Raw genomic sequence first — 11,989 nt, forward strand, 5'->3', positions numbered from 1 at the left:
CCCCTGGTGGGTTTCCAAAACTCTGTTGCTCCCACAGAGCTACTGGTGATTTCAAACTACCAACCATGCAGATCACAGACCAATTTGTAACCACGCCACCAGGGGTCCTGAGCTGCTACAGTATCAGGCAGTGTGGCCACTGGACTAAGAGCTTGGTCAAACACACTAGGAGACCTCGGTCATCAGAATAAAATGCAAATTGGAAGGTACTGGCTATAAAAACATCCATAGTCCCAATCAAATAGAACTATCTCAAACGGTATAGGCAACTTCTCTTTGTCCTTAAGCCTCCATTTGTCCTCCTATAGGAGGACTGTGAGATTGGAACGACTATTCTCCTTCCTAGCCTTCATTAGCATTCTTTCTTTTGAAACTTTATTCTAATTTGAAAATTAAAAATAAAGTTCCCTTTCACTTTACCCTAATTGCTTTCCTCTGCAAAAGGTACCATTCAAAAGAAAAGTCCCCAGGAAACCACTACCCTATCTTGAAGACAGACTAACCACATTTAAAACCACGTTCAAACCAAGAAGAACATTAAATATTTGTCTCTCAAAGCTGTAACAAGCATGCCAATTATATATCCATGCCCGTCTACGTATACAGGTCTTAAATTTCACTTCTCCCAACCTATCCTCCACCCATTCTTAAAAGTTCACTGTTACTTTATCATCACAAATATAAAAATAAATTCATTTCTTGAGATACAGTAAACTAACTTCAAAATAAACGTATTTCACTGAATCTAACATATTCCCAAAATAAATTTTCTTCATGCTTAAACAGAATCTTATTCAGACAAATAGAGCAAAGAGTTCAAATGTTTGTTATGCAGAAAAATTAATAACCTACTGTCTGAAAACCATACTGAGATGATACAACAAACAGAACATTAACTTATGTTATTATAAAAGTAGCAACAACAGGCTGCTTTGAAAGCCGAGCTGTAGACCCCAGTGGCTATCACTGCATGCTCACGGTCACACTCCACACAGAAGGATTCAAGGTGTGGGGACTCCGTTCTAACACTGGTGACATTCAAGCCTCTCGATAAAGCGCCACCAGAGCTTGCTCCAGTTTTAGTTCACGAGCGCCCCAGCTGCATGGGACTCTCCAATGGTACCTTGAGTGCTGTTAGGGAGCCTCTCTAACTCTCCCCTTAGAAAAAAGAGCCTGGCATTCAGCTTCCCCACCCTGCAGCTGCTGCCCCACACAACAGCTCGCTCACAAATGATCGACTATCATGAGTGCACCAGAATGGGAAGAAGGAATCATTCAGCCACCAGCCCTCACTCTTCTGAGGAGCAGCCCATAGAATTTCACCAGACTATCAGGGAAGGGTCTCCTCTGCCAAGTTCATCCAACGAGGTAACAACCATTGCAAAAAGAAAACAAAACAAAACAAAAACACTGAATCAAAGACAAATAGTCCCAAGCTGAAGGAGAAAAACAAATAAATAAAAAACCTTCAGAACATGAGCACAGAGATAGAGAGTGTGGAGGCCTGGCAGACCCTTCCGACTCTCCTAGGTCATAAGTGTGACAGTTGGAACAGAAGTAATTAGTATCTTCTGAGACTCCCTAGAGCAAGGGTGGGGAACCCTTTTTCTGCCAAGGGCCATTTGGACTATTTTAAACAACATTCACGGGGCATACTGGTCAAATATTTCATTAACTCACTCCTAATGTGTTGGCTCAAAATGCTTCTCTTTGGTGAAGTGTGTGATGTTAGCTGGTATTGATTTCACACCCTCATCCGGCCCTTAGTCCGGACATTCCCAGCCCCACCCTAGAGAGAGCCCTGTATCCCAGCCATCCAGTTCTCACTTAAAGCACCCAGCCTTTGTACAAATGACCTGTCAGTTTCCACATGGGACAGGGGAGAGTGATTAACAGCTCTCCAGACGCAGGAGCACAAGTCCCAAGCTGTTGAACACAAGCCAGCCAAATTGAGACTCAGTGTCATTTGGGGACCACTTTCCAAAGAATCAGAACTAAAGGCTCAAGTGGCTTCTTTGTTTTAGACTCCGACCCAAAGACTAAGTGGACAGAGTTTAATCTGATGTAATCATACAACAGCAAGCAGAGTGACTGGTTTTACCTTTCCACAGTATAAGACCTGCTCCTGCCAAGGCAAGGTCTTCCCCTCCCTAGCACTACAAACAGTATTCACCTCCTCTTTGGTGCTTGGTGGGCTGATAAACAAAATTATGATGAACAAAGAAAAACTGAAGATGAACTGTCCCAAGAGCCACGACAGAAAGACTCAAACATTCCAACAAATATGAAGACGGTACAGAATTGGACTGTGTGTCTTTCTTTTACACATCAATGTCGCCATGAGTAAGAGCCAACTCAAGAGCAGCTAACACCAACAGTGGTTGGCAATGTTAGGGAATCAGTAAGTACTTAAATAATATCTTTAGAATGACATCTGCTCACAGTTTGACCATTATCTCTAATGACCACTAATCACATTAATTTTTGAATAATCAGCATTACTAAGTACTTAGATTATGGCAGAGTACAATACTACAATCTAAGGCTATAAATTCACAAGTGCAACACCAAAAATTTTACAAATGACTTGATGGTTTTGAGTTTGGGTTGAGATTTTTTAGTAGCATCACCATAGATCATTCTCTGGGTAGCAATTCCGTCCTTCGTGAAAGCCAAATATAGGGTAAGGTTTTTCAAGCCCTTTAAATTGGCTTGCCAAGGAGATACCCCACCTTCACTAAATGGACATACAGATATTGACAGGTTCCTACAGAAATCCCTAGTAGGGCATTACTTTCACCTTCCCAAATCAAAGTATTATGGCCGATACACACCTGTATGTTTGAGAGCCTCTTGTCCATCACACTTAACAGCTGTACTAAAGAATGTCAGGACCCAGTGACTATTGAGTTCACTTAATGAACCACTTTCACCTGACAGAGATGATCAACTAGTCTTTTGCCAGCAGCATGGGTGTGTGGCTGTCTATTGAAGGCTCCCTCTCCCTCTTCCCCCAGCACATTAAACCTAGGTAACAGCTCAAGAAACATTCACAAAATCCATCTTCTAGTTCCTTACCCAACCTCTATCCCAGTCACCACCCCAGAAAAAAAATCTCACTATCACCTAATCCCTTGCAGGCCTGGACCCAAAGGCCCACAGTTATCAGTTTTTCAAAATGCCTAGCCGGATCTTTCTCACCTATTTTTTGGTGCTTGTCAATTTTACCAGGTGGCAGAAATTAAGAAATTCAACCCAACCCAGGATGTGATAGCCAATGTTGAAAGTATGAAGCATGTTGTGTCTAAAAGCAGTATTTTGTCTTAGGAATTTATAGTGTTAACAGGAGGTCCCTTTTACTAGACCCCTCTGCTGAAATTCGGTCTAATAGAACTCTACGGGAATGCTGGTGTTAGGGGAAAGTTACAGGCTTTCTATGTCACAGTGAAACTTTCACTATACATTTGGGGGACTATGAGTCAACTCCTGATTTCACTAAATACATAGTCTTTTAAGGTTTAGCTAGACTGAATTAAAGAAAATTACTAAAAATTTTATATAGGATAAACCGTTCAATATTTTAGTTTTTAGTTCAACTTTCGGGGGAAATAGTCTGGCTAGCAGAGACAATCACGTTAATTTTCACGAAGTTAGCTGTGGATGTCAACTTCACTCTCAACAAGCTTCTCTTTTCAGTGTGTCTTGAAGCAAAATAACTTTAAACCTGGGCCAAGGGCCAAACCCTAATTAACATCAAATATTCCAAACAATATTTTCCTTTTTAAACAGAGTCCAAAATTCTTAATGATGGTTCCATGTAGACATGAACACAAGAGCTTGGAATGCCATGTATGAAAAAGGAGCATGTTGCTTGATGCCACATATTTGTAACGACATTTTCCACATTAAAGTTCACAAGAGTTCCCAACAGACACGAAAAGTTCTGACATTAACAACGACCGATTTTAATACTTTAATGGGAAGGTCCCAAAATTCAGTGCCTCATCATAAGTGGCACAGTTCTGCGCTAACAGAAGACAGACACATCGATTTTTTTCACCATGTTAAATGTTGATACAGGAATCCAGGACGGATGAACCCTATAGGACCAGTGGTGTGAGTGGCAAAACAGGGAGGGTAAAGGGAGAATGGGTAGGAAAGAGGGAACCGATTACATGGAACTGTGTGTGACCTCCTCCCTGGGGGACAGACAACTGAAAAGTGGATGAAGGGAGATGTCGGACAGGGCAAGATATGACAAAATACCCATTTATAAACTATCAAGGGCTCATGTGGGAGGGGGGAGCGGGGAGGGAGGGGAAAAATGAGGACCTAATGTCGGGGGTTTAAATGGAGAGAAAATGTTTTGAGAAACGATGTACAAATGCGCTTTACACAATTGATGTGTGTATGGATTGGGATAACAGTTGTATGAGCCCCTAATAAAATGTTAATAAATAAATAAATAAATAAATAAATAAGTGTTGGTACAAAGAAATCTGGCTCTGCTTTTTTTAACATTATTAAAAATATAAATGATCACTATTTCTGTAAATATTGTTGAGAGATTTCTACCTTCCTATATTCTACACCACTCTACTATTGAAATTGGTAGGGTTTCCAACAAAGCAGGAATAATAAAGCTGAATTAGGAAAGAATACATTATGAATCTAGAGTTCTTTGGTCTAGATATCGAGGACTTAATTTTATCTATGTAGGTCGGAAAGAATAAAAATATACACAATACAAAATTTATGAGCACAAATTACATTTATCACTCAACTAATTGTATTGAGTCAATTCGGACATACCAACCTATAGGACAAGGCAGAACTGGCCCCTCTGAGTTTCTCCAAGGGTAGAAATATTTACAGAAGTAAAAAGCTTCACCTGTCTTCCAAGGAGTGGCTGACAGTTTCAAACTGCAGATTTTGATTTTAGTAGCTTAATGCAAACCCTACTATGCCACCAGGGGTCCCTCATATTTGATTTACACATGAGAATAATTAAACATATTGCTAATCAATTTGATTATTTGTCTTCTAAAAAGTGAATCTCAGAAAGGAAATTCCTTTTATTCCCCCACCCCCACCCCCAAAGTTCTGGCGTTAAAGCCCAGTTACAACATGTGTGTCTAATTTTGTGAGCATTTTTTGTTTCCTATGGAAAACTACAAAGTAAAATTTTAAATTATGAGTTTCATACTTAGTTTTAGCAATGTGCTTTAGAAGTTATATGGTTGTTGGTCAAGTAGACTCAGACTACCTCTATCTTTATTTCTCATGAACCTTCACAAGGAATTGTATTTAATCCATAGCACACTTCTCTCTCAAAATGAACCTTGCTAGCTCACATTATATTCCTTTGCACATAGAGTCCTATTTCCTAAATTTGGAATATCCTTTCTATTTCTTTTTTTATGTGAATGCCTAAGATCTTTCCTTAAGATCCAACTTACGGATTCTCTGTGGGCTTTTCTTGACTGCCTTTCGCCACTTCGCCCTTTGCCCCCAATTCAGGGGCGTTCATGACCTCCTCCATCTGTCATCTAGACATTTAGTAGAAACTTTAGCTTTTATCGATCTTTCTATTACTCTATGAGCTCCTGGAGGGTGTAGCTTCAGGTTTTCTAGACAATAACAAATATATATTAAATACACCTGTGTGCAAACTAGATTACTAACTGGTAAGAAAGAAACAAGATAGATCCTGCCTTCATGGAAGTCTGTTTTATGTTCTAACTGAGAGGACAGAGCCTAAATAATATAACTTATTGTTAGTATGTTTTAAGTACTGCTGTAGAGGAAAAAATTAAGATATTAACAGGAACAGCATTAGAGGAACTGCTGCGTAAGCATGGAGCTCAAGAATGAGTCGGCTTGGCTAGGTAAAGGGAGTGTGCCAGACAAGCAGTTGCACTGTGTGGGTCTCTCTCCCCGCTTTAGTATCAGGAAAGAAGTCTGGTGTGCTTGGTGCAGAGATGGGAGATTAGGTTTGTTGACAGGCATCTGATTTTACAGTGTTATCAAGACTATGTGGTAAAGAGTCGGGAAGAGTCCTTTCTCTAAGAAAAACGGTCACACACTGGAAGGCAGCTATGTTCACCACTATACCACCAATACTGCACGCAAAAATATGTCACATTGATGGGGCTGAAGCAGGAATGTGACATGACCTTTTCCATCCAAAGCACCTTCCCCAGCCTCCAATCCAGGCCATTCAGTCCATTCTGACTCCTAATGACCACATAGAACGAAGTGGAGCTGCTCCTTGGGGTTTCTGAGACGGTACATTTTTATGGAGCAGAAAGCTACCTCATTCTCCACATGGATCAGCTGGTGGGCATGAGCCTCTGACCCTGTGGTCAGCATCCCCAAATGCTTAGCCCACAGTGCTACCAAGGTTCTGCCAAAACACAGAGGTGCCCTCCTTTCAGGTTGTAGAAGTAGAGAAGTGAGCTATTTAAGGGGGATTTAGGAAGGCGTTAAAAACAATCCAATGATTAATTAGGTTTGAGAATGACTGACACCAATTAGGTTTGAGAATGACTGGGTTGGTGTTAAGGTGCCATTCAGTGAGAAGGGGGGTAGGCTTGGATTTAGGGGACATCCTGAGGGCAGTTTCAGACATGCTGGGTATTAGGTTCAATAACTTCTAGAAAGAGCAAGTAAATGCATGCATCAAGCATGGAACACAACACTCCATCCAGGCATAATCAACCTCACCTTGCAGAGTGCTGTGACGTGGCTTTATTTCCTCGCAGGAATATCATATTTATATTGAGATTTGAGTCAGAAATATTTATCTATAGCATCTCTCTTTAAGAAGAATAAGTACTTTGACCATAAAATATTCCAATAAAATAAACATCCCATTGAGGTATCTTTTGTTGTGTAGGCACTGTTCTACGCACCTTGTGTGCACTATTTCATAACGACCTGAGGGCAACCTAGAAGGTGGGTATTATTACCAACTGTCTTTGACAGTCGCAGCAAGTGAGGCACAGCAAAGGTACATGAGTCACTCAAGGTGATTTAAGTAATAAATGTTGGCGGTCAGGCTCAAATCTTGGCAAAACAGGAAGGAAAACCAAGACGACAGGGGAAATGCACTCGTTCTGTCTTGCTGCACAGCTGTCATAAGTGGGAGGGCAGATGCACGTCACCATACTTCATAGAAGATTTCATGTTCTCAAGTTCTGTAGGCCATCTATCACACGGGTATTGGCATGTTACAGGCTGTATCCCTAGTACCAGCTTTACAGTTTTATGTTTCTCTAATGGTATCACTGAACTCAAGGATGGTGTTCCAGGAAGGAGCTATGCCAGAGCTTCTCAAGACGGCTTATTTTCTTCATGACAGAATCTCATGGGGGCTCAGTGCTATATCTCAAGTGCACATTTCTCTCTCTCCTTTGTACCACAATATTTGGGTCCATAAACACGCAAACACAACACAGACACCTATGATCAATGGAACATGCCATAAGTTCCCCCTTTCCCGCTACAGAAACAGTGTCGTAATGAGTTATTGTTATCATGAGGAATATGTTATATTCCTCAGTTGTGTTAGGGCAGGAAATATATTGTTAACCTTGTGATCACGCTAATGCTGCTTAGATTTATAGACTGCCAGTAACGTAACACAATCTAAAGATACAGTTTGACATACTGTGCCCTAAATATGCACCGGACACTGTTTTTAGGGCTGGAGTAGAGGCACTTGGGTGTTTACCATCTACAAAAGAGCTATATAGTATGACCATATTTTATAAAGGAAAATTCATAAATTGTGGAAATGGTGTGAGCGATTTAGCATAGATACTCGGATGTAGCATGGAGAATGTGATCACTATTCTGAGTGTGGGCAGGGAAGGAATAGTCTGCCTCGAAGAAAGTTCTTTGCGGGCCAATAAAAGAACATGTGGTTAGAGCCACTATCAGGACTACCCTTAATAGTAGACAGTGTAAACACAATACGTAATTTATTTCGTTCAATGTTTACTATGTTATTACATCTGAGAAGAGCATCTAAAAATGGTTCTAATACAAATACTTGGATATTTCTCAGCAGGCAAGCATGCAATTAAATTGTCTTTAGTGTACATGGGGAGCTAAGCCACCATTTAGTTATCAGGAAGTTAAAACTAAGCAGTAGAGAAAACGGAATCTATAAACAAGTATCACCATCAGTAGTAGCCAGTAAGTACTTAATTACTGGGAGATTTTATACACACACACACATATGTATGTACATATACACACACATATACATACACAGATGGGATGCGTGCAAACACAATTTGCCGTTTCTGACGCCTCAGTTCAAATGACTGAGTTTTAAATGATATTGGACGGGAATGCCTTTTTATTGTGTTCAAGTGTTGTGGCCCCTGAAAACAGAATAGTCATAGGAAGTTTTTCCACCGCTACAATTTAACCAACAAAAGGGCTTCTTTTCAGAAGCAATTGGAGACTGTACTCTGCACCCCTAATACGCAATAGCTCTGACAAAAGTCATTCATGAGATGCAGAGTGTGGAACAGCTGTGAAGAGGAAAAGCCTTCTTTGGGCCAGAAGTCGGGGAGCCCCTGGAGTTCTCTTCTTATCATGAGCATTTCAGCATGCACTAATGCTATGCTGAATGTCCTTCTTGTTAAATGGCTGGAGCAGAGACCACCTCAGCATACTCCTGAGTGGTCAGGCAGATCTCCCCGTGGCTCACTGGCTGGCCAAACTGACCAGTTCAGTCTGCCCCATCCGTTAGCCCTCTTTTTTTGCCCTAAAAGTCTAAAAACAGGACAAGGAGCACCTTCAATCTACAGTCTATTTAGCAAATCCATCGCTCACTCCTGACCGGCCAGGCAAGTAGGCATGGGTACTCTTGTATTCCTTCAAATATACCTGTCCTGTTAATAGAAATGCTTGATTCCCAGTACACACTTGATTTTCGTCAGAGTATGAACAGTTCTGACCAGCTCTCCCTCTGATTATTGACAAAAAATAAGAACAGGAAATGAATGCTATTTTTTTAACTATGCTAGAACAATAATTCTGCCACACTTGAAATGTTTTCATTAATTTAAGGAATTTTTGTTTTACAAATTCGTTAAAGCAAATTCACTCCATGAGGCGTTCAAAAGAAATTGTACATAAAAATGTTTAAATCCATTCTTTCATTAGCAAATATTATGATGATTAAGATGCTGCATTCCAAAGTCCTACTCACAATATGTTAAGTGAAAAGCAGGCAAATACACACAATGTTAAAAAGTTAAAGATGGCTCTTTCCATGCAATGTAAGTTTTTGGTGTTTATCAATCCTAAAATTAAGGTTTATCACAATAAATGAAATTACATAGTTCAATGCAAGATATTACACTGAAATAAACAAGTAAAAAATGATTTTATTTTTATAATAATTTAGAAATAAAGTTGAAATTTTTCACTTACTTTCTGCTCTGGGTTTTCCTGAAACAAAAGTCCAAAGTAGTCCTTCTCTAGGAGATTAAGATGCTCGCAGACTTTGTCAAATAACACTTGTCCCTTAGCACGTTTCTGGAGGGAGAAATAGTGTCTTTACTTTTCAAGCACTGAACATTCTATAAGTGTTATAAATAAAAAGCTATTATCAGATAAACAATTTACTGTAAACTTACTTGTTTCCAACTTTCTCTTATAACAATAAGTCATAATTTTGTCACTATAATCTACATATATACATACAACACAAAGCATACATTTTATACTGAACTCATGCTGAGATGACCTCTGCTTTGTTGACCCTGTGTATAAAAATAAAAAGGGACTGAAATATGCAAATCCTTAGTTTATTTTTTTAAATATAAAAACATATGCAAACAACGATGAAACATACAACTTTCCTCTAGTTCCTAAATGCTTTCTCCCCCACCCCCACCCCCCACTATCATGATCCCAATTCTACCTTACAAATCTGGCTAGACCAGAGGATGTACACTGGTACAGATAGAAACTGGAAACACAGGGAATCCAGGACAGATGATCCCGTCAGGACCAGTGTCGATACTGGGAAAGTGTAGGGAAGGTGGGGTAGAAAAGGGGAACCTATTACAAGGAGCTACATATAGCCTCCTCCCTGGGGGATGGACAACAGAAAAGTGGGTGAAGGGAGACATCAGACAGTGTAAGATATGACAAAATAATAATAATTTTTAAAGTATCAAGGGTTCATGAGGGAGGGTGAGTGGGGAGGGAGGGGGGAAAATGAGGAGCTGATGCCAAGGGCTCAAGTGGAGAGCAAATGTTTTGAGAATGATGAAGGCAACAAATGTACAAATGTGCTTGACTGGATGGATGGATGGATGGATGGATGGATGGATGGATGGATGGATGGATGGGTGGGTGGATGGTGATGAGTTGTACAAACCTCCAATAAAATGATTTTTTTTTAAATAATAGGTCACACTTCCTCATTGGTTTCCTCTCACAAATAGAAACATGCCCTCCCTCATGGACTGAATTATCCAAAAGATGGGGGTGGTGCGAGGGACACAAAGTTTACTGTCCCAACTGGGTACTGATATGCCAGGTAGCATAGATGAGCAGCAGCACGAGGGTTAGAGTCAGACCCAACCATGTCAACATTTTGTAAGCACTTCGTTTTTACTAAGACAAACGTGACAGGAGGCAAAGCCCTTTATCGCCTTTTCTATGAAGGGGGTATACCAGCTATGCCTCAGGGTTCACTGTGAGAGACAAAATGCTAAGCAAGGTACCTCACCAGCCCAGCCCAACCTTTGTTCTTTCTATAGCCCTCATGTAGCAAACACCACAATACCTTCTAAATGCTCCACCTGACTTCTCTACTACTCTCTCCTTCCCTTTCCAGGACATGGCTCATCGAAAGGCTGAGGGATAGCCTCATTGCACACATAGATTACTTATGCTTTCATTCAGTCTCCAATATCAAAGTCTGATGGGATGATAAAAATGCAGTACTGTGAGGTACTTTCTCAGAGAGAAATGTTCAAAGAGCTATGTGAACATCAAGAATGGGATGAGTTCACTGTGTCTGAGAAAATGAGTTCTTCAGTGAGAATATGACATGTAAACCAAATATTAAAGGAAGAAATATTTTTTGAGACGATGGAAATAGCACAATCAAAAGAATTTACTTTTCATTATGGATACAGAGTCAGACAGAGCCAACTTCTATTAAAATTATACTGAAGATGCATTAAAATGAAAAAAAGAAACCCATCCATAATGGACAAGCCATCCAATATTACTGCTAGTGACACCATAGAACCCTGACAGACAAGACAGACAGAGACAAGACGCAAATGCACTGCCCTCAGTCGGTTCTGACTCATAGTGACCCTATAAAGCAGTGTAGCATTACCCCTATGAGTTTATGAGACTACAACACTTTACATGAGTAGAAAGCCCACTCTTTCTCCAGGAGGCTTCAAACTACCAACCTTGTCATTAACGGCCCAATGAATAACCCACTATGCCACCAGGGCTGGTTCATAAGGACAGAGGGGTTAAAGAGTTAACCCACTGTTAATCAGATACTGGAAATTTGACAGTCTGTTTTAGTTTGTTAAAACGCCAAATGTATCAGTGATGCTACCCAGCACTCCTCCTCATGCAGTTAAAAAAAAAAACCAAAACATTCAAACTTAATCAGTAAGGATATTCTAATTCAGCAAGTTTGGGCAAACAAAACCATCTGGGCAAGCAAGGCCATGTTGATAAGCAATGCAGTCTGAGGCCGTAAGGAGTGAAAGGCCCAAGGACGCCTTCTGCTCCCTGTGCACATGCCTCCTTTGTCCCGGTACTTGAAGTCCTTTTTCACTGTAACAACCTGTTGAACATTCCATATATATTTAATCGCTTTATTAGGGGCACATACAACTCTTATCACAATCCATACATACATCAATTGTGTAAAGCACATCTGTACATTCACTGCCCTCATCATTCTCAAAACATTTCCTCTCCA

At 40.3% G+C, this 11,989-nt stretch overlaps 1 protein-coding gene across 1 annotated transcript in view; it reads right to left on the reverse strand.

Annotated features, from left to right (window-relative positions):
• EPB41L2 (erythrocyte membrane protein band 4.1 like 2) overlaps positions 1–11,989 on the reverse strand; it is a 235,655-nt gene that overhangs the window by 85,275 nt on the left and 138,391 nt on the right. The window contains exon 4 of the mRNA XM_030886731.2: positions 9,454–9,558. Coding sequence (XP_030742591.1) covers positions 9,454–9,558 — 105 coding nt within the window. The remainder of the gene's footprint in view (positions 1–9,453; positions 9,559–11,989) is intronic.

The sequence above is a fragment of the Echinops telfairi genome, unplaced genomic scaffold (assembly GCF_000313985.2).
Source record: "Echinops telfairi isolate 266 unplaced genomic scaffold, ASM31398v2 ScPeMD7_3533;HRSCAF=4204_0, whole genome shotgun sequence".
NCBI classification, from domain to species: Eukaryota; Metazoa; Chordata; class Mammalia; order Afrosoricida; family Tenrecidae; genus Echinops; species Echinops telfairi.